This window comes from Hypomesus transpacificus, chromosome 16, assembly GCF_021917145.1.
Source record: "Hypomesus transpacificus isolate Combined female chromosome 16, fHypTra1, whole genome shotgun sequence".
In the NCBI taxonomy this organism is placed as follows: Eukaryota; Metazoa; Chordata; class Actinopteri; order Osmeriformes; family Osmeridae; genus Hypomesus; species Hypomesus transpacificus.
The window spans coordinates 499,273-521,394 of NC_061075.1; the positions used below are offsets into that span (position 1 = coordinate 499,273).

The 22,122-nt window shown below is 47.9% G+C and overlaps 1 protein-coding gene across 1 annotated transcript; it reads left to right on the top strand.

The window, feature by feature from the left end:
- Positions 1–1,301: 1,301 nt before the first annotated feature.
- LOC124478718 (monofunctional C1-tetrahydrofolate synthase, mitochondrial-like) lies at positions 1,302–21,833 on the top strand. Its single transcript, XM_047037107.1, has 22 exons — positions 1,302–1,944; positions 2,736–2,814; positions 2,948–2,998; positions 3,084–3,137; positions 3,939–4,063; positions 4,892–4,992; positions 5,440–5,570; positions 6,008–6,125; positions 6,244–6,311; positions 6,414–6,511; positions 6,634–6,807; positions 7,899–8,035; positions 8,224–8,270; positions 9,136–9,243; positions 9,529–9,603; positions 10,192–10,294; positions 11,556–11,632; positions 13,038–13,178; positions 14,423–14,491; positions 17,601–17,712; positions 21,131–21,270; positions 21,650–21,833. The coding sequence occupies exons 1-22, from the start codon at positions 1,700–1,702 to the stop codon at positions 21,782–21,784; spliced, it is 2,388 nt and encodes a 795-aa protein (XP_046893063.1). The 5' UTR covers positions 1,302–1,699; the 3' UTR covers positions 21,785–21,833.
- Positions 21,834–22,122: the final 289 nt, after the last annotated feature.

Here is a 22,122-nt window from a genome sequence, read left to right on the forward strand (position 1 = left end):
ATTCTAACTCTATGGTATCATTGCGTCTCGCGTTCTCGAACGAAAGATGGGGTACAATGCAAATTATGTAAAAGTAGCCTACATTCCTGTTGACTACGCTATAATAACAACACTGCACAATCAGCTATTATTAACTTAACACTTCACAATTAGCCTATCTGCAGATTGCTGGCCAATTCAATTTAGACACATTTGTTTGGAAGTTTTGAATGCCATTATGGGATTGGGACTAATCTAATTACAACATTTCAGCAATCCGTGTTCGAGTTTAGTATCATTGCCGTCACATGATTGTCATTTTTCAATAAAACCGGTTTAACTGCATCGACAACCGACTAAATGGTAACCAGCTGACTCTCGCTTTCACTCCCTCTCTTTAAATCAAAAGGGAAATGGCCCCATCTATTGGATTCTACTTCTCACACCATCTCAAATGTTCTTGGAAATTTAACCCAAGATTATGGACATATTTAGTTTATAAAGCATAGGCCAGCCCGGGCCAGGTTAGGATTTTATTATTTGGAGCATGGGAGAAGCACGTGTTGAACTTCATCTTTGCCAGACATAAACCTATGCATACTTTAATCCCCGGTCCAGATGTTATTTTAAGTGGTTAAAACACTAATTGAATGTAACTGTATTTAGGCAGGTGGGTGTGTTAATGTAAAACGTGAGGGAGACTTTGTTACATCTGTAACGTGGAGGAGCGCCTGATTCTCATGTGACCACAAAGACGGCAATTGGATTACAAGGCCACTTTCACTGCACACATGTAGCTACATTATCTATAACTGTACACTCAGAGGCCAGAATTGACTGTTTAGGCACTTTTCACACGCCAGATACTCAGTTGTAGTTATTTACAAAAATATGGCGAAAACTAATTAATAACACACATGCAAACTGTGGAAATAGCCTGATTACCCTGGCTATTTAGGAGTCCTATTAGCCTTGATATCCTATAATATATTTCTAAAACCCCAATCCTGTTTTGTGTCAAATGGATCAGAGTATATTGTATTTGTCAGTGTGTAGACTATTGGAAAAAAACAGATTTTTATAGAATATAATAGGCGTACAGAAGCCAACAGTCCAGCAAGCACCAGTCCTGTGTTCTGTGGTGTTTGCTCATCCAATTTTGACAGGACAATTACCCAAATCATAGCTCCAAACCATGCAATAACTATTTTGGGAAGAAGAGGTCTGGCATTGTCACCTGATGTCAATCCTGTTGTGGGAGCAGCTTGCCCATATAGTAGTGGTAGGCTACTATGAAGTGCCTATCAAGCCAGTTCAACTTGTAGGAGGTGCTCTATGAAGCATGGGGTGAAATCTCAACAGGTTAACCAAGGGTGTAATTTTTTACGAAAGCAAAAGTTTAGACATCATTATTTCAATAACAAAATCATTATTTCTAACCGAGTCAATTATGATTTCCTATTCAAACGCATGTTATGTATAGAAAACAAGGGCAATTCTATGTGACACCAAACTTTTGAACAGTTTGTACGTTTTCATGTGGAGTACTGGAGTAAACTAATTACATTGTGTGAGCGCCCCTACTCGTGCGCGCGCAGTCCTTCATTCACAGATAGAACGTTCACCGTTTGGTCTACAAGTTACCATCTAGACCAGCTCGTGTAGATCGGTTCATAACAACAGTTAGCAACCATTTATTGTCAAATATTTCGTCTTCTTCATGATGAGATTATCAACACTACGCCACGCTTCTCGCTGCCTTCCGTCTTCTTCTGCGCATCCACCCTACAGCGGAGGCAGGGTGATCGGCTTTGGAAGGCGATGCCTGCCGGTAGATGATTCAGCCAGGAGCTGGTTAGTTCAGCGAGCAACTAGCTCCAAAAGCGGCAGAAGTTCGGAAGCAGTGCTCAATTCTGAGAGACGGAAAAGGAAAAATTATGGACTTGGGCAAGAAAATATCCTCAGGTTAGTAGCTAGAATTATGACATTGTTCGTGGTGAAAAAAGGTGCAATGTAATTTTTTTTCTCTAAAAGGTGTAGTATTTTCTACATTTTCTATGAATCTCTAGTAAAAAGCCTAGTCGCTAGCAGTAGCCTACAACTTCCTGGTTAGTTTGGCTTGTAGCCGGCGCTGCACGTGTGCCTGATGTTGGTGGGGGGCATTTCTGATGTAACTTTTCTCTGTTCTTGCTTACATTGGTAAATGTTTACATTTTGCATCGTATTTGTAACAATATAACGGCGAGGGTTGGTTTATTGCCATAACACTGATCCAACACGTTACGGCTTATTTGGACAATTGGGGCCCGGTGTTTACATTCATATTTAGGTCAGTGTTACACCAAATGCCGATCGATGTTTTAGACTCCTCCTACGGTGTTGGTGAAGCCAGCAACGTGGCATAACCAAATGGATCTCATGGCGAATAGTGGAACGTGTTACCAATTAACTTAATGGACCAATAATTTATCAAAAGCAGGACTATATGAAATAAATTGCATGCATCTTATTCTTCACCCAATCATGGAAAATAGCTGTGTTCTTTAAGGAACCATTTGACACCTTTGTCAACAGAATAGTTATAGGACAGAACAGACAATATAAGGTTCCCAGTGTAATTGTGCTCACGGAGAAATGTCACTCTGTGTAATGCATTGCCACTTACTTTGTCAAATGTATCCCAGACTAACCCCATTAAGTGAATACAGTTAACTGTGGGCGAGTGATTATCTGTATAACCAAGTTGTCCTCTACAGGGAGATTGTTCAAAAAACCAAAGAAGAGATGGTGATCTTGCAGAGGGACCAACTTAGCCCAATGCTAGCCATCATACAGGTACAAGCATGGTTGACATCTGTCAATATTTTAAATGGTGAAAATGTAATGTAATTGAAAATTGTACAGTTTTTGTAAAGTGTGTGTGGGAGATTTGAAGTGCTTCTCACTGCTTTGTGATTGTGTCCTGCAGGCAGGTGAAGATGACAGCCTGCTTGAAATGAACAAGAAAATGGCTGGAAAGGTTGGACAAATCTCTCTCTTTGCTCAAACTGTCGTACATGTGTTACTCTGACTGTGTCTGGATCTGACAATCAATCTGTTCACAGATTGGCCTGAATATTACTCAGATCTGTCTGCCCAGAGAGTGCACTGAGGATGAGGTGAGGAAAACCAGCTAAACTTGAATCCTGCTTGACTGTCTTACTCCTCCCCCTTCCCTGCTCCGGCCCCTCCCCTGCATGTCCAATCACGTTCTGCTAACACCTGAATGGTGTTTGTATAAAAGCCTATCAAGTTTAACAAATGTACATTTCCCCTCAATTACCAACTATCTCTATACGCTATCTCACTGAGAAAACATGGCCATGCAGGCTCAGTATCAGCCGGTTAAAGCTAAAAAATATAGCACCTCTCTACCGTATTATCCGTGCCCGTAAACTGGTGTCCCTATTTTTTTTGGGGGGGGAATCTCCTTAAGTTCCTGTGGGATTTTGAACATCTAGTCAGCTGTGTGGCTGGGGATGTCCCGGGGATGAATGATGATCCCTTCCCCTGTATGTAGTGGGGATATCCTGGGAATGACTCCTGTTTTAGTCAGGCTGGATGCATGGAATTCCTGGCCTGACAGGGTGATTTACCGGCATGGCCTTAGGAGACCTCTAGAGCTTCTTCCACCTCCTCTCTCTCACACGCTCTCTCTCGCTGGCTCGCTTTGCCACAGCACTCTCTCTCTTACTCTCTCTCTCTCTGCTGCCACTGTCGCGTATTGAGCTTGTTATTGCAGAGCAATGCAGCTGTAAGTGCAATTAGTGAATTGAAGGATCAACTCTCTTGACTCTCTCTAAAAGGTCTCTTCTGTATAGCTAGAGAAATGAGACATGATATGTAGCCAGCATTGTATCACTCTCTCTCTCCTCTCCCCCCTCTCCCTTCCTTCCTCTCTCCCCACCCCACACTCTCAGATCATTGAGGAGGTGCTACGTCTAAATGAGGACCCCAGGGTGCACGGTGTGTACCTCCACCTCCCCCCTGCCTCCCTCACCAGCAGGGTGCTCGACTCCCTCAAGCCCAACAAAGATGTGGACGGGTAGGACACGCAACGCGCTGCACACATGTTCTCAAGGAGGCGTTAGCCCTGTAAGACCCGTTTTAACATTCCAACATCACCTTTAGCTCTCCAAAAAACACAAGATTTTTTTTTGAACGACCATATGTACATAACCAATGAGTCCTATCGTCTTGCCTTGCAAAGCTATTGGATACATTTGGTCTTAAAAAAAAACCACAACTTGGCAATTAAAGAGCTAAAGGTGGCGTTGTAATTTTACAACAAGGGGTTGTAAGGTGTGAATGATCATGCTGCAGTTGACCAGAGACCATCATGCAAAGTAAATTGATTACAAGTTTGTTTCAATGATAGAAATCCATCGGGTGTCCTATGTATTTGGTTTCATCCACTGCAACCTGATTCGTGGTCCTGTTTCCTACCCAATGGATATGGGTTTGGTTGGCTGCCTAACATCATTTGTGTTCACCAGCAGTTTGCTGTCAAGGGGCCATAAGCCTTCAATTGTACATGGTGGGCTATGTGCCATTGCTGTGCGTGTCGGTGCTTCGGTTAGCTTCTAAGTGCATTTCCTGCCATGATGCCTTAAATTTGCCCCAAATCAGAAGGGGCTGCAGAACATTAGGCCTTGGTTTGATTCTAGTGTGAGGGTCACAGGACGCAGAGGGAAATGAGGATAGAACACCCGGTTATCAATGAAGGCCTGACGTGACTAGTGTAATCCAGGCATCTGGATTCAGTTCATGTCAAGTAGACAGTAGCTTGACTGAATGTGACTGTGAATCTGGTTTATGTAACTGTGGTCTGAGTCCCTCAGCACCAAAGCTGTCGTTACTCTGTGTGTCGCAGTGCGACTGACCTGAACATAGGCCGTCTGGTACGAGGGGACGAGACCCAGGGCTTTGTGCCACCCGTGGCCAGAGCTGTCATGGAGCTGCTGGCCAGACATGGTGAGTCAGGCTGGGGGGTCAGAGGATGGGGGAAGGGAGGACAAAGGTTAACATTCCAGTAGGTAATCTGAGTCAAAGCTTCAGTTATTTGGAGACAAACAGAAAATCGCTCACACTTTAGTCAAGAAACCAGCCAGCTGTGAAGTGAAGCTCTGCATTTGACAGATTTCCTCTGGGAGTCGCCCAGTAAAAATATTAGCTCATGCAGGACTATCTTCCAAAGCAAATACTAGTATGGGTTAAGACAATTACAGCATACATCAAACCTAAACAGCATTAAGATAATAGTGTCACTCAGACATTTTTGGTGGGAAATGTAAGACGAGATCACTTTGGATAAAACCATTTGAAGAAAAACAAGTTTTACTATGACGAATGTTTTGCATAGACGTGTGACATTTGAAAGCTGTCGCTCATGTTTTTTCCTGCTGTGCTAACTGTTCCCAGACGCTCCTCTGGAGGGGAAGACAGTGGTGCTGGTGGGGGGTGAAGGAGCCCTGGGTGTGGCCCTGCAGTGCCTGATGCAGAGAGGCAACATGCTGGTCCTCAACAGCACCTCAGGCCGGCTCCAGAAACAGGTGTGTGTGTGTGTGTGTGTGTGACAAATGAGAGAATATTCAGTCCCAACAAACACCAGCACCTGTTTTGAACCTCTCTTTGTAGTTTGTCCTTTCGGCCACCATGTGGCGTCGTTACTCTGATTCTGACTTGCTCGATGGTTAAACGTTCTAATGCTGTCCACTGCATGAGCCCCGTTTGTAACTTCAAAGCTGCTTAAATGGACTCAACCAACAACTGTGTGCTGTCGTTATCTGGTTCAGATCTAGCTCTGATCACTTGAATTACCGAGCAGAACATTTAGTTCAGTATGAACATCAGTACGGTACAGCACACACAAACACTCCTGTCCCCCCTATTCCCTCGAAGCACTCCGCTTTCACCAGGCCTTTTCTTTTATCGTGCTCTCATCTCTCTCTCTCCCTCTCATTTCTCCTCGTCCTCCCCTGTTCCCCAGGTGGTGCAGGCCGACGCCGTGGTCCTCCTGGGGCCTCACATGGATGTCCCACCCAGCTGGCTGAGGCCCGGGGCTGCTGTCATCCACTGTAGCCCCGCCCTGACGGCGGGTACCACAGGTGTCCTCCATAAACACATTCATATTGCAGGATGTTTCACGTGGGAGGAGGAGGAGGAAGGAGTTGGCGGTTGGAAGAATGTGTGTGGCTGTGTTCTATGGGTGTTTTTCTGTGACAGATGGTGATGGATTAGAGAGCTCTTCCTGGTCAGAGGTGGGGCCTCTGTCCGCAGCCCTCAGAATGCAGGTATGGACGTAATACACATTGCGCTGCAAACATCCTCCAACCAAGACTTTCTCTAAGACCTTGTATGGTGCTGATAATCTCCCTTTCCCCTCCCTCCCTCAGAACGTGGTGCGTAGCGGCCGTCGTTGGCTGCAGGAGCAGCAGTACAGACCCTGGAGGCTCCGCAGCCTCAAGCTGCAGCCTCTGTCCCCCGTGCCCAGGTAAGCACCTACCGTACCATCCACCCTCCATCAAGCCCCGGAAGTACCAACCCCCCCCCCCCCCCCACACACCACAGTTGACGCTCCCGCTGTGCCCCGTGTTGTGTGCGGTCTCTCCCCAGTGACATTGAGATCTCCCGCGCCCAGACCCCCAAGCCCATGGGTCAGCTGGCTGAGGAGGTGGGCCTGCTGCCCAGCGAGCTGGAGGCCTACGGGAGCACCAAGGCCAAGGTCCGCCTCTCGCTGCTGGACCGCCTGCAGGGCCAGCCCGACGGGAAATACGTCCTGGTGGCCGGGTGAGTCCGAGATGGGGGGACAGAGGGGTGGGGTGGGGGGCGAAGGGGGCCGGGGGCAAGGGGGCCGGGGCACTACACAGGCTGAACGAGGAGTGAAAGAAATATGCAGAGCGCGTGTTTGGCGTTTTTGTTTTGTTTTTGCTCCCGAAGGAGAGAGAGGGAGAGGTAGTAGCGGCCCGGGCTCTGGAGTCTCGTCCCTCATCTCTGGAGGTCTCTGATAGGCAGGGACGGGAGCTGGTGGAGGAAGGGGGGGGGGGCTGGTAGGGGCCCCGCTTTGATGGGTGTGTGAACGTCGTAGCTCTGACAGAGCAGGCCAAGCCCCACTGCCCCCTTTCATCTGTCTGTCTGTCTCAGCCCTGCCACTGTACGACCCACTGACAGCCCCAGAGACACACACACACACACTCTTCTCCTTAAGGAGCCTTCTTTGTTCCCCGTGGACCCTCTTGAGAGGCGAGGGGCCCCCCATCAATTACAGTCAGCAGCAGGCATGCCTTTGAGTCCCGCTGCCAAGAGAGCGTGTCCAGTATAGGAGGAGGGTGTGTGAGGAGGGGGACAGAGGGGACAGAAACGGGGACGTGTGTTTAGATAAATGAGACGGATGCCCTTCAAAGCATTCCTTTCCTTTTCTGTCCCTTTTGTTACCCGTTTCCCCCTCTCTCCTCCGTCAAACACAATGCTCTTCCCCCCGTGTCTAGGATCCTTTTGTTTATCAATATTCGGTTGAATGGGCCTCCATCAGTCAAATGCCCTGGACATGGATAGGGGTAGGATAAATGTGATTTGGGCATTGAGGTCAGATGATGTTGATTACACCCACGGGTCACACACTCTTTTTCTCTCTCTCTCCCTCTACCTCTCTATCTCTCTTCCTCTACCCCTCTCTCTCTCCCCCTCTACCTCTCTCTCTACCAGCAGTCTGCACATCATGCGAAACCAATGCAATACTCTTGATGCCTATACTTTGCTAGGTGAAAAGGTTTGCGGGTCCGTGTGACCTATGTGGGTGTGTGACCTGTGTGTGTGTGTGTGTGACCTGTGTGTGTGACCTGTGTGTGTGACCTGTCCGTGACCACACATCCTCCTTCCAGCATCACTCCCACCCCGCTTGGCGAGGGGAAAAGCACGGTGACCATCGGCCTGGTGCAGGCCCTCTCCGCCCACCTCAAGCTCAACTCCTTCGCCTGCCTCCGACAGCCCTCCCAGGGGCCCACCTTTGGGGTCAAAGGTCAGACACGATCCTCATTCCCCAAGCAGATACCCCTGTTCTGATATGACTGCAAGGGGCACGTGGCTGCAAAGTGAGTGGTCTCGTCTGGGCAAACTCCTAACACTTGACGGGTGTTCCCTGCGAAGCTGCCTCTGTGGCCCTCCGGGGTACGATGTGTGATTGTGTTGTCTGTGTTCCACCCCTAGGGGGCGCTGCGGGAGGGGGCTATGCCCAGGTCATCCCCATGGAGGAGGTAGGAGACAGCCGCACTGCGCTCTCGCACACACACACGCACACTGACATAACACACAAGTAAACTCACGACCGTGGCATATACACACAAAAAGGACACACCAGCAACAATACACGCAGTGTGTGTACACACACACACACACACACACACACCCCTAATACTTAAGCAACCCATCCGCTGAGACCTAAAGCTAGCCTCCTGTGGAGCGAGGGAGGAGGGGAGCGAGGGAGGAGGGGAGCGAGGGAGGAGGGGAGCGAGGGAGGAGGGGAAGTGAAGAACTTCAAAGCCAAGCAGACATGGCCTCAAACAGTGTAGCCGCCTCCCCTACCTCATACACAAACACCAGTCCTTTTCATCTCTTTTCTTGTCTCTCCCTTTGGCTCCTTCTCTCTTTTCCTGTCTGCCTCTTGCTCGCTTTCGCTTTCTCGCTCTCTCGCTCTCTCTTTGTGTCTGTCTCGCTATTCCTCTCTCTCTCTCTCTCTCTCTCTCTCTCTCTCTCTCTCTCTCTCTCTCTCTCTCTCTCTCTCTCTCTCTCTCTCTCTCTCTCCCCCTCTATCCTGAACGAGGGAGACAGTGTTATGATCCATGCCTCAACACAAACAGCTTTATAGGTCTATTTTGCAACAGTGTTGCAGGCCATCGAAACAGGGTTCTGTGAAGTTCACGGCAACATCCGTTTTGTGTCCAGAGAGATCGGAACAACGACTTGGAAGCTCCCCCACTCCCTTCTCTTTTAAACATCCCACTACTAGATGATAGGCAGGCAACTGACAAACTGCCCCTATTTCTTTTTCTATATGTTTAGATACTATAGAAGCCAATGTGTTAACTCTGTTCCTCACCTATTCTCTCTGCCTCTTTTCAGTTCAACCTTCATCTGACAGGCGACATTCACGCCATCACCGCAGCCAATAACCTCGTAGCAGCAGCCATTGATGCCCGGATTCTCCATGAGGCCACCCAATCAGACAAGGTCATTGTGTGATGTCACTCTGTGCATTGTGATTATGATCTAGGAAGCCACGGATTCTATAAATGATATCACCACTGAGTCTTGATGCAGGATGCAGACCTGACAAAGCAAAAAAAGGCTGTTCATTGGGGAGTGATGTCATACCCCCAAAAAGTAATGTGTCATTGTGATCTTTGGAAATTGGAGTGATGTCATCGAATGCTAATTCTGAAGTCAGACCTTCAGTGATTGCCCTGGTGACTTCACAGTGACGACTGTATACTGTGTCTCTTCCTGTCTCCCCAGGCCCTGTACAACAGACTAGTTCCTCCAGTGAACGGAGTCCGGCGTTTCTCACCCATTCAGATCGCCAGGCTGCGAGTAAGTCCTCCACACTCGCGCCTCCAAAGTGAAACCGTCGAAAAACGGGGTCTCCAAAAGCTTCTAGAAGTTTCCCCTTGACTCGGTGTACCAGAGCTGTGGTTGGATTCCAGATGCCTCTCCCCTACTGTCCACTAGGCGGCCTCAGTGAGCCATGAGACTGAACTGTCCACTCATCCCGTAGCACCAAACACTCCTCATACCTCGTCATGTAATCCCAAATCTGTGTGTCGTCTCACTTTTATCGAGTGTCGGTGGTTAAGCTCCTCAAACACAGTCCAACTTGACGGCAGACCAAAACTTTGGATCGCTCTCCCGCTAACGTACACAAACTGGGGTCACTCTGAGTTGAGAAGTTAGGCAAGATTAAAAATCGTAATATTTCTGGGTAAATGGAGTGATTGTGAAGGGGAGTGTGTGTTTTCCATCAGGACAGGGTTCTGGGGTGGGTCCTAAGTATTTAAGTCTAGACTCTTAAAGCAGCCTTTTGACAAGGGAGCCCATTCCCATGGTGGCAATGACTGATGGATTTTCTTTTGGCTTGTCTGTTCCTCCCCATATCTCTCCCCTCCCCTCCCTCCACCTCAGCGTCTGGGCATCAGTGAGACCAACCCCAGCTCTCTCACGCCCCAGGAGGTCAGCTCCTTCGTTCGCCTCGACCTCGACCCCTCCAAGGTCACCTGGCAAAGAGGTACAGTACCACATCCAATCGCCGACCTCTCTTCACCCTCGTCTCAGTCCATCATTGGCTGTGGGTTCAATTAAGGAATGTATGAACGTAGTTTACTGTGAGCCAAGTTGGGGGTGTGTTGAAGGGGAAACGTTGTTTTCCCCTGAGGGAAGCGGGTTGTTTTTAAATTGTCAGGAGCCATGACTGTTAGACTGTTGCTATGAGGGATGGGGTATTTACTCCACAGGCCCAGGAGGGCAAAGTTAAGGCCAGAACCCCAGAACATTCAAAACAGCTTCAACACTCATGCACATGCCTCTCTGTCATGTGTGTTTGTCCATTCCAGCATGTGGCTTTTGTCATGTGCAATCTCCCCCTGTGTGTGTGTGTGTTTGCATTCAAGCGTGAAACAACTTTATTTTTTATTTTTTTTGCAACAGCTTTTCCTTGTTATGTTGAGGCAATGTGAGGACAATGTTGGACTCTTGTGGTTTCCTGCGGTCATGAAGCCTAGCTAACCACAAAGGAAACCCCAGGGTAACGTAGTCCATGCCAACACCAGCCTATTAGTCCATATAGAGTCCAACAGCCGGTTGAAAAACATCACTGTAATCAATCAGTAACTGAACAGTATGTTGCTTATTGTTCATGACGGCTTTGTCACCGACAAATAAAGATTTCCTCTTCAAAGCCAACATAAGACTGTTGGAGCCCCAACAGCAGGCTGGCTTAGTTGAAGGCTTGTGTGTGTGTGTGTGTGTGTGTGCGTCCGTGCATGTGCACGTGTGTGTCAATCACAGGGCCCGACGTGGTTTGACACAGTTAAAAACATTTGTCCGGATGGCGTTTACAGAGGGCCGGGGGCCGGGCCAGAGCTTAACAGACGTGACCGTACCATGAGGGTCCGTGAGGTACGAGGTCACGCGCTCCCGAGCGCCTCTCTGGGCTTGCCTCATGAACCCAACGGTTCAGCCGAGCGTCGAGTGCTGCATCGAAACATGACGGCAGGGTTCATGGGAGTCTATATGGTGGTAATGGTGTTGGAGGCAGCTTACCTGTAGTTAACATCCTACCAGGGGCTGTGAAGTACTGGAAAGCAACATGGTGACTGTGTTGGAATGTGGTCCTAACTCTGTCAGAAACACGTTGTTTGTGCTCAGGTAGGGTTGGGTCTGTGATAGTCATTTAAATGTACTTTTAGTTCTGTTTTTTTCCGCAAACATTCGCTGCATAAAGGGGGTTTGTAATTGGATGTGTGTTGTCCCCTCTCGCTTGCCTTCAGTGGTGGACACCAACGACCGCTTCCTGAGACAGATCACCGTGGGACAAGCCAGCACTGAGAAGGGCCACGTCAGACAGGTAGGCTGCATGGGGGCTCCACACACTGAGAAGGGCCACGTCAGACAGGTAGGCTGCATGGGGGCTCCACACACTGAGAAGGGCCACGTCAGACAGGTAGGCTGCATGGGGGCTCCACACACTGAGAAGGGCCACGTCAGACAGGTAGGCTGCATGGGGGCTCCACACACTGAGAAGGGCCACGTCAGACAGGTAGGCTGCATGGGGGCTCCACACACTGAGAAGGGCCACGTCAGACAGGTAGGCTGCATGGGGGCTCCACACACTGGTGGGGAAAAGTCATTTATCACATTCCTTTTGATACTTTTTGAACTGTCTTTTTCTATCAGCGGTTGTATGTTTGATTATGATGTATCGTTTATGTTTCATATACTGCTCACACATGTTCCAGTTCAACATTAAGTCCACACTGAAAACATTACATGGGACTATAATGACATATCATGACATGTTACAGGAGTGTATTCACGACTCCTGGTGATGACTCATTAAATGACCACTGGCTTAGCTCATGTGGCTAGTCAATACTTTCCACACCTTAACGCACCCACTAATTATTCCCAGTGTGTCTTAATGGCCCTTATTGAACCATTTACAGTGTAATTGCAGGGGGGAGATTAGGTTTGTGGTCCCTCAATGTGTTATCAACGTGTGTGCAATTTAAACATGGGCATGCGTGTACATTATTACACTGTGGAGCCAAACATCATACCATACAAGCCTATAGGCCCATTGCTGAGTGAACATACACACACACACGCACACATCTCTGTTCACCCGTCTCTGTGCAATTAAGCACGGCTGTATTTCACTAACTGTCAGTGGTAATGGTGAAATGGAATCATGCAAATAAACACTTCACCTCAATGGGAAGCAAGTGAGTCTAAGTGAAAGCAAATGTTTAGAGAGTGTGTGTGTGTTGGGGGGGGGGGGGGGATCTGTCCTCCAATAGCAACCACAGGGCTCGCCAAGCACATGTTTGAGTTTCCCTTTCTTCTTCTTTTTCCCCCCTTTACTCACTCCCTCTCATCCTTCACTCTGTAGCCCCCAAGGACAGGGAGTAGGGACTTTTCTGTGCCAGAGTTTGTGTTGTTTTGGGACAAAACTCTGACCCGCAACTACTTTCGTTCGCTTTCTTTTTCTCGACCCTTCCTGTCTCCGCATCTCTCGATCCTCTCTATCTCTACCAACAGTATAGCTCTTATCTTTCGTCATTTCACCATTGCTCTCTTGCTCTGTCTCTACCTCACACAGTACAACCTAGCTAACAGACGCAGAACTCTCTTCCCACCTGAAACGCATGGCATCTTTAATAAGGAACCAAAGGAATATGAACTATAAGCCTCATTGCCTCGTAAGTGTGACATGACATAACAGTATTTCCCCTCTCCCGGTCCTCTCTTAGACCCAGTTTGACATCGCTGTGGCCAGTGAGATCATGGCCATCCTGGCCCTGACCGACGGCCTGGGCGACATGAGGAGAAGACTGGGCTGCATGGTGGTGGGCAGCAGCCGCAGTGGACAGCCCATCACTACAGAGGACCTGGTGTGTGTGTGCGCGCAGAGTTAATGAGACAGAAAGCCTATGCTTGTGAGTTCAGAATAGAGAGCGGCTGTACGTGTGCATTTGCATGAGGCCGTGAGTGTGCCAAAGGAAAGATGGTTTCGGAACAACAACGTTTGACGAGCCTTGACAACCGTATCTTCAGCTCTCTGTGGTCATGGCACGCCCGGTTCTCCCTAGTCAGAACCACATCCATTAAGGCTGTTGTCGTAATAGCTAACGTATACCGTATGTTGGCTATTAGCGTGACAGCCATAGTATTAGCGTTAGCCCACGGAAACCACGACTGTATCTGTCCTGCACTTGTAACTTTTGTATTTATTTATTGCTATAAATATTTATATTAAGATATACATGTTTGGCCTTGTATGGTTTTATTGGACAGAGATGGTTACAGAGAGACAGGAAACAAATGGTACAGTTCTGGAATCGAACCAAACTGTGTTGGGGCCCGTACGGTACACTATCTCCTGGGCCACCTTGACAAGCGAGCTCCCTCTGTCTCTGCTGTCCAAAAGCCAGTGTTAGACCATTCATGCCTCGTGTCTCACTGTGGGCTCCTCAACAGTAATGTGTTTACCACTGCTGTCATGAGATATGTGTCAGGTGAGTACGAAGCTGAATCCTCTCTCAGATGATTTCATTATTTTTTCTTCTTCTGGCATTTAGATAAGAAGGGTGTTGTTGATTCTCAGCCAGGTGGGGATGTTGGTTCCCTTACAGGGACTGAGCAGGGTGGTTTCATCTCCCCTCTGGAGACTCAGCAGTGAGATCCTGACACACAAAGCCCTTCCTTGACCCAAAATGGCCACCAGGGAAGCTCTGTAGCCCCCCCCCCCCCTTTTTTTTTGAAGCGTTGCGGGCCCAGTTGGCTCCGGTTTCCTCCAGCTGCATGGGATGGGGTTCCTCCAGAGCTGGGACGCTCCCTCGGAGGGTTAGGGTCAGCTGTTTCTGTTACTGCAGCAGTCCTGATTAGCCCTGGTCCCTGATGGAAGCCCCTTCTCCACCCAGACCCCAGATCAGGCTGGACAGAAAATCTGGCAGTGATGATGACACACAATGTGAATAGAGTAAATGAGGGACGTGTGTGTGTGTGTGTGTCTGGGGGGATGGGGGGACCGGACAAGCATAGTTTCATTATTGGTAGGGAACTGGAAATCATCTTCATTAATCTACATTCTAATGACTTGCCCTTCACTCCATGCTTCTCTCTCTCTCTCTTTCAGGGTGTGAGCGGTGCGTTGGCAGTACTGATGAAAGATGCCATCAAGCCCACTCTGATGCAGACCCTCGAGGTGAGTCACTCCAGCCTACTGTGACGTCGGGGACGGTAGCGGGGACAGAATAGATGTCTTCGGACATGTTGAACTGTCCAAAAGGAAACGCCATAGAAGCGAGTGTGACGTCACTGAAGAGATACAGAGCCACAGAGGGAATGGGCCTTCCACTCTCCCCTGAGGGATGACATCATAGGAGCCCCAACCTCTCATTCTGATAGCAGTGCAGAGCTTACTGGTGGTAGATTCCATCCTCTCGGCTCACTTCTGGCAAAGAACTTATATCTTCAGGACACTGTATTGAAGCAATCAGCTCAGAATAGGTGTGGCTGTCCATACATTGACCCTTCTCCCTACAAGCATCTGGGTTTGATCACGACAGCACACACACACTCGTGCGCAAGCATGCCCCCCCCTTCCCCCGGGACCCTGTTCTCTGGGAGAACGCCCAAGCCCAAGGCAATGGAGGGATGAAAGGATCGAGGAGAGGGAGAGATTGGATCTGATGGAGTGATTACACTGATGGGTCAGCGTGCACATCTGCTCCTCGTTGAGCCTCACTCTAGGTGGGGCTGGGTCCTGTTGTCACGAGGGACCAGGACCGAGCCTCAGGAATGCTAACAGACCCATGCCGTTCTCTGCATAGCATTTCCCTTTTTCTTCGAATCCTCCCGAGTGATGACATCACAACAGGAACCGGAGAGTTGAATTCTGAGAGAAGGCTCGCGATTCTGGTAGATTGCATCACAATGGTAACCGGAGTTTTTACAAACACGGCTCTCTGGACCATTCCTGACTTCTCAACGTTTGGGTGGGATCGAAGAGGATATTGTCTGAATGTTTGGGAGGATAGGAGTTGGTCAGCTCCTATTTAGTTTGGGGAGGGGGTACAGTTGCCTGTTTTGAAGTTGCGAATGTTTTGGGGAGGAGGGGGATGGAGCAGAGATTGGATTCTGGGTATTGAGAGGAAATGTGGCGGTTGTGTTGTGTGGAACCTTTTCCTGTGTGGCTTCCTGTGTTTTTGGCCGAGGGACGGGGACCCCTATCAGGACGGACCTGGTATAGCGGGTCCCTGGGAACTTTCCGCTCAGATGTGACCTTTGCCTGTGTGTGTTTTTGTGTGCTACACGTTGTCACAAATGGCAGTAAATGACTTTGGCTGATAAAAAATAAATAAATAAATAATAATAAGCACTTTAGTACCCGCTACTCTGTGTCCAACTGTACCCATTATAAACAGAGATCATGACTACACCCTATATGTAAGTGGACACTGATATAAGCTTTTTAGACATCCCATTCCAAAACCATGGGCATTAAAATGGACTCTCTGAGTCTTTAACAGTTTTCCACTTTTCTGCGAAGGGTGTCCTCAAGATTTTGGAGTGTGTGGGAATATGTTGCCATTCAGCCACAGGTGCATTAGTGAAGATGGGCACTGATGTTGGGTCATTAGTTTGAAAGGCTGTATAGGCAGTTATAGAAACAAAGTTCTACTCTATATTAATGCCTGTGATTTTAGTATGAGAGGTTCAACAAGCAGGTGTCCATATACTGTATATAGTATACTGTTACAACTACAATTTGTTTTAGCAACATGCTAAAGTAACCAGTCAGTTGGTTTGGAAGACTACTGCTACACACACACACACACAAACACACACACACACTTCAGACAACAAGCCAGTCAAGCACATCCCACTTATGTCAAATGTGGTTGTGTTCCTTTGTTTTGGTTTGTCTTAAATGTCTCTCAATATCCTTGTCCCCCTCACTCCTCATCCTCTCACCTTCCTCTTCATTTCTCCTCCTCCTGAACCAGAGCTGAGCCCGACAAGGTTCTGACAGTTCATTACTGGAGAAGGCTGCTTGTTTAATCAATAGTGCTCTACTCCCAAGCATGTCAGCTGTTGAAATGTCCCCAAGCATCTTTCTAAATCACTATTAGAAACCAATTATTCTGTGATTGACCCCTAGTAGACCCCCAGACTACCCCCTGATTGGCCCCGCCCAGAGTTCCAAGGGTGACCTGGAATAAAACGTTTGATGAGAAGGAGGGGTGAAAAGGGGAAAGGAATAGAGTAACCGTTTTCCTGTTATTTAAAAAAAATAAAATAAATTGAACATTGTGTCTCCAACCCAAGGGTGTGTTTAGTCCTCTCTTCCTCTCTTCTTTTCCACCGATGAGTATGTCATATTTCATTTCATTTCCTTTTTTTCCATCGGTGAGGGCTGCAATGTTTTGTTTCCTCAATTGTTTTCCCATGAAGAAGGGAAAAGGTCACGTGGAGGTCAAAAGAGGTCACCTGCTCAGAGTTTCACCTTTGGTTTGACGTGTGCTAGCTTACCATAGAGACAGGACAGGCTACACAGTGTCATGGAAATATGGTATGCTGACCTATCATGCTGACTTCCTTTCAATCTTTTCTCTCACTCTCACAATTCTTTCTCCCTCACATTTAGATACTCTGTTCAGTCCAGATGTTTTTTCAAGGACAGAGATGGCTAGCATGTGTCAGTGTTGAAGATAATGGGTGATTCAACCCAGTTAGAGGACATCAGTTATGTGAACTGGTGGAGAGGTAGACAAAGAGTTTGGGGGTCAGAGGAGGGGTCCTTCAGCAGTCTTTGGTCCTGGTGTGACCAGACCAGGAGGTCGGTGACAGCAAAGTTCTACCCACCCTCAGTTTACCCACCCTCCATTTTCCCTCATATCCCACTTTTGGCTGTTCCTAGAATCTTCCTGAAAGTGGAGTGGGCTGAGGAATTTCTCTTTCAGAAAAGTTCCCAATGACCTCTCTTCCTCCCTGTACTTGGAGGGAAGACTGTGTTCTTGTCTTTTGACGTGTTCAAGCTGACATGGTCCCTCAGTCCTAGTGGCTCTCCACCTCTAGCTGCCTTCAAGACAAATGTGCAGCCATCGCTTTAGAACTGACTCACTCATTCAGAGGTGTATACCTCTTGGCTGAATGATTTTGAAGTAGTTGCATTCTGTGAGTAGATTCGAAGGGGGGGGGGGGGGGGGGTGGTTTAGTGTGTAAGGCCTGCTTGTTCTCAGTGGAGAACGTGTCTTTGGCGTAAGGGCCTCAAGTTTCTGCCTGTGTTTGTGTGCCCTGCTCCATCCCAGGGTACTCCAGTGTTCGTCCACGCTGGGCCCTTTGCCAACATCGCCCATGGCAACTCCTCCGTGCTGGCAGACAAGCTGGCATTGAAGCTGGTTGGACAGGACGGCTATGTTGGTAAGTGAAACGCGCACACACACACACACACACACAGTAACCAAGGAGAGGATAACCAGATGTGTTTCCTGATTTTACAGTCTAGGAAACCCAGATGGAAACACACACACACTCTTACACAAACACGCGTACAGGCAGAAGAATTCAAAGCCCAGGTTTCCTGCGAGGAGAGGCTCGAAACCATAATTTACAACTCATTTTTCTAGTGACCTTTAGCCTAGATCCTGGCTCCCAGTACCTTTGGCCCACTTCTCCCTGGGCCCAGTACGTGGGGTCTGGCTCCTGGGTGAGCAGGGGGCTCCAGGCCCATCTCGTGGAGCTGTCGAGGAACCAGGGGGGGAAAGATTGTGTCAGAGGAAGGAAGCAGGGTTGATAATCTTAAGAGCCTCCGGAATGCTTTAGTCTAAATCATTCTAATCCCATCCATGTCAGAGTATACCTGAGTCTCTTCTTCAACCTGCAGCGAGCCCTTCCTCTCTCCCTCTCTCCCTCTCTCCTGTTCCTACTCTTTCTTCATTCACTTTAGCCGCTTGAAAATGTTTGGAATTCCTGTGTCTTTTGGGCCGTGTTGAAGCGCGGTGTTTGTGCCTTTAAGGACATGTCAGGTGTGCGTTTGTGTTGCCCCTCCAGCCTCCTTTCAATTCACGTCCAACTCGTTGGATGTCATTCCCCCCCGACTGGAGGTATGCGTTGGCCTGGCAACATGGTCTGAGTTTAGAGTTTCACAACACTGGAGGAGGTGTGGGAGGTCGTTATTTGGTTTTTTTCTTCCAGCTCCATCCATGTTTTCCCCCTCACTCAGTCCAATCTGTCCGTCTTACTTTTCCTCCATCTCTCTCTCTCTGTCTCTCTGTCTCTGTCTCTCTGTCTCTGTCTCTCTCTCTCTCTCTCTGTCTCTCTGTCTCTCTCTGTGTGTCTCTCTATGTATGTCTGTGTCTCTGTCTGTCTCTCTGTTTGTTACCTGACCCTCAGGTATGTCTGGAACTCGCCCTCCCTCCCTTAGGAACCTCCCTAGGCAGCTGTGTGGGACGCCCCCCCCCCCTCTCCTTCTCTCTTCTCCCCCGTGTTTCTCACTCCATCTCCCATCCACCTTCCTCCCCCCACATCACCCAAGGCCCTTGTTATTGTACAGTTGGAGCGATGCCTGCAGTCTACAGATACAGACTCTGAAAAGATAACACAACATCACTCCCCTCAACACAGGCCGTGGATCTATCAAGACACAGTCCAAATACATTTGAGCCTTTTCATATTTGAACAGCTAAAAGTCAAATCCGCAATCGTTATTGTTAAGTGAATGATTTAGGACCTGAGGTTATTACAGTGAATGGCGGTAGTGAAACATGAACTTCTGTCTACCTTGCTTGTCTAGTCGTCATTAAAATGCATCAAGCAGATATACTATTGGATGTTATTATTACATGGCTGATCCATGAGCAGTAATTAGGCTCATATATCATCATACAGCTGGTCTCCTCTCGTCCCTGTGTTTTCTATACTGTGTGTGTGTGTGTGTGTGACAGGAGTGAGTTCTGTCTGTGGGGGCCCAGGCTCCCATTAGAGATGCATTCCACATGTCAGATGCAAGAGATTCCTGCATCCTTGGTCGTCTGGGATGGAGCACAGGGTACTTAAATAACCCCTCCAAGTACAGGGCTGTTGGCAGCACAACACATACTTTGTATATGATGAATGTTGTCTTTTTCTGCTTTCACAATTCTCGGCTCTGCGTTCGCAGATGGCGGTTGAGAAATAAAGTATCTTGTTGTGAAGTCTGCGCAAATCCTGTGTGTTAGTGCAGTAAACTAGTATCCATTTGAATGGATACTAGTTTTGAGTCTCTTACGGAGCCCTCTGGGATAACTCTACCTATAGCAGAACAGTGGGTGGAACCGCTGTAGTACGGTAGAGTGCGTCCAACAGATGGTTTGTTTTACTAGAGTGAAGCTAGTGCTGACCTGGCTTACTTATGGTGTGTGTGTGTGTTTATGAGCGTTCGTGTGTGTGTGTGTCTTAATATTCCGGATATTCGCGTCACTGTAACCCCGGCCAAGCCTCTCTATTCCAAACAGTGGTGAAGACCTGGTTCTCCACACAGATTTCTGAATGCCCTGTTTCTTCCATGTGTCTGTCGTAGTTTCTCTCTCATAGTTTATCTCTTCTCCTGCTTTACCACTTCAACTTTCTCTCATACTATTCAATCGTTGTATGTTTGGGAGTTGTGTGTTGCGGTCACACACCAAATGTGTTATTTATTTAAGCTCTGCATCAAAATACGACCAAATACAGCAATTCCTTGGTAGGAAATCAGTCTCTAAACGTCACACTAATACAGACTAGGTTCGATACTGAAACAAATCCTAACTGTCAACTCCAACAAGCATTCTGTGGTTAGCCAATCATCTTACTAGACCCCCTAGCTAATACCTGTGGTGTGATTTGTGGATTTGAACGATAAACAGGCCATCAGTTGAATGCAAAATATGCAGACAGGGCCTCCCAAACCACCAAGTGTGTCTGCCCTACATCAATGCTGTTCAGTCGTTCTTCACATTAAGGGAGTAGCTCTCTCATGATGCAATTGTGAAACCACCTACATATTTTTCTGAAACCATCTACATATTTTTCTGCCTGTCTTTCTCTCCATAACTTATTTCCTTGGTACGTGTGTGTGTTTCTGAAGTCATTTCAACGAGCCATTATCTTCCCCAAATCAGCCATCCCAGCCGGGAGATGTTTTGAACGGTGCGTCACTCCAGTGCACCAGGCCAACCAAACACCAGTATCATTTGGGGTTAGAGTATAAATGTTTTCGAAATCGGCATTCCTAATCTTCTTACTGAGTTCCTGATGAGTGAAATTTTTCGGGGTAAACATTTTCACTTGCTCGGTCCAGTTTATTGGGTGGATTTCTCAGCTTGGCTGTATGCAGTGTTTTGATTGGCTTTGGAGCTGGAATAGGCATGTGGCCTGGCGTTCAGTTGGGAAGGTCATGAGTGACATTCCTGGAGGAATTGATATGAGCCAATAAAGTGGACCTTACAGTCAGACCAACACCACTCTGTGTCCCAAAAACACATCCGTCTTATTCAGGCTAAAGACAAATATACAATAAGTAGCGGTAAAAGTGTTCGATCATTTACTACATGGTGGAAGTAATCCATGACTATTGACACAGGAGTTTACTGCAGTTCCACACACACATTGCCCTGACAGGAAAGGCACTTTTCACCAGTGGAAACAGTAACTTCTTCCAGGCCATCCAGGGAAGTGGCACAGGAAGCCCCGACTAGAGAGGGGGTCAGCTGGGCAGGGAGAGCGAGAGTCGGGTCCCCAAGGTGTGGAGCCCTGGTGGAGGACCTCCCGAGGTGTGGAACAGTGCTGCATAGGGTTGAAACTCATATCTTCTCGTCTCCAGTGACTGAAGCAGGGTTCGGGGCAGACATTGGGATGGAGAAGTTCTTCAACATTAAGTGCCGGGCCTCCAAGCTGCAGCCCAACGTGGTGGTTTTGGTGGCCACGGTCCGAGCCCTGAAGATGCATGGGGGTGGGCCCAACGTAAGTAAACCACACCCTCCTTTCTCTCACTCACCTTACACAGCACACTTGCACACAATATACACTGCAACTAAGAAGACTTTACAGTATCCTAAAGTCGTCTTAGTTCATAAGGAGTTTGCATGCATAGAGGGAGTCTAGCCTGCATAACTCTCATGTTTATAGTTCTGATCTCAGATCAGCTCACAGCGAAAAGCCCTCATACCACACCATGCCTATCACAGGGTCTTGATATCTGACTTTGTTTCACTGAGTCATAACTTGCTTGTTTAAAAAGGTGTGTTTAGGTATCTGTGTTTTGTATGTTTGAATGCTATTTGATGTCAGTTGCTAATGTGATGCCGTGTTGATAGTGTGGTGTGGTCTTGTGTTGTTCCAGGTGTCAGCAGGATCCCCTCTGCCTAGAGAGTACACAGATGAGGTAGGGACTGGACTTGGGGCACACTTTCTGAATCTCTTTCTGAACCTAAAATGCAGGAAGTTGTCATTTTCAATAACTAAAATACTGAAATAATGGTAACATGAGTCCCCGAATGGCCCTCTAAGTGGATATGTTCAAGTAATGTCTATTTGATTTTGATTTCCAACACACACACACACTGTCACATTGGTTATGTCCTAACCTGATTTGTCAAAAAGGTCAGAATAGCTTTTTGCATCCAGATAGAACCTAATGTCCTCATGGAAGACCGTAACATGTTGTGCAACGTTTTCTCTCGCATGGAGCACGGAAAGAAATACCTTGTTAGTGTCTGGAGGTTTGGTTCGAACAGTTTGTGTTGGTCAATCAGATGGCTGCCATACTCAACTCTCTCCAAAGGGGGCGATGTTGCGATGAATTCAATAGTGTTG

Coding starts and splice junctions, on each gene's coding strand:
- LOC124478718 (XM_047037107.1), top strand. CDS start 1,700: ATGATGAGATTATCAACACTACGCCACGCTTCTCGCTGCCTTCCGTCT. Junction 4,064..4,891: donor CCCAACAAAGATGTGGACGG/GTAGGACACGCA, acceptor TGTGTGTCGCAG/TGCGACTGACCTGAACATAG. Junction 13,179..14,422: donor CCATCACTACAGAGGACCTG/GTGTGTGTGTGC, acceptor TCTCTCTTTCAG/GGTGTGAGCGGTGCGTTGGC.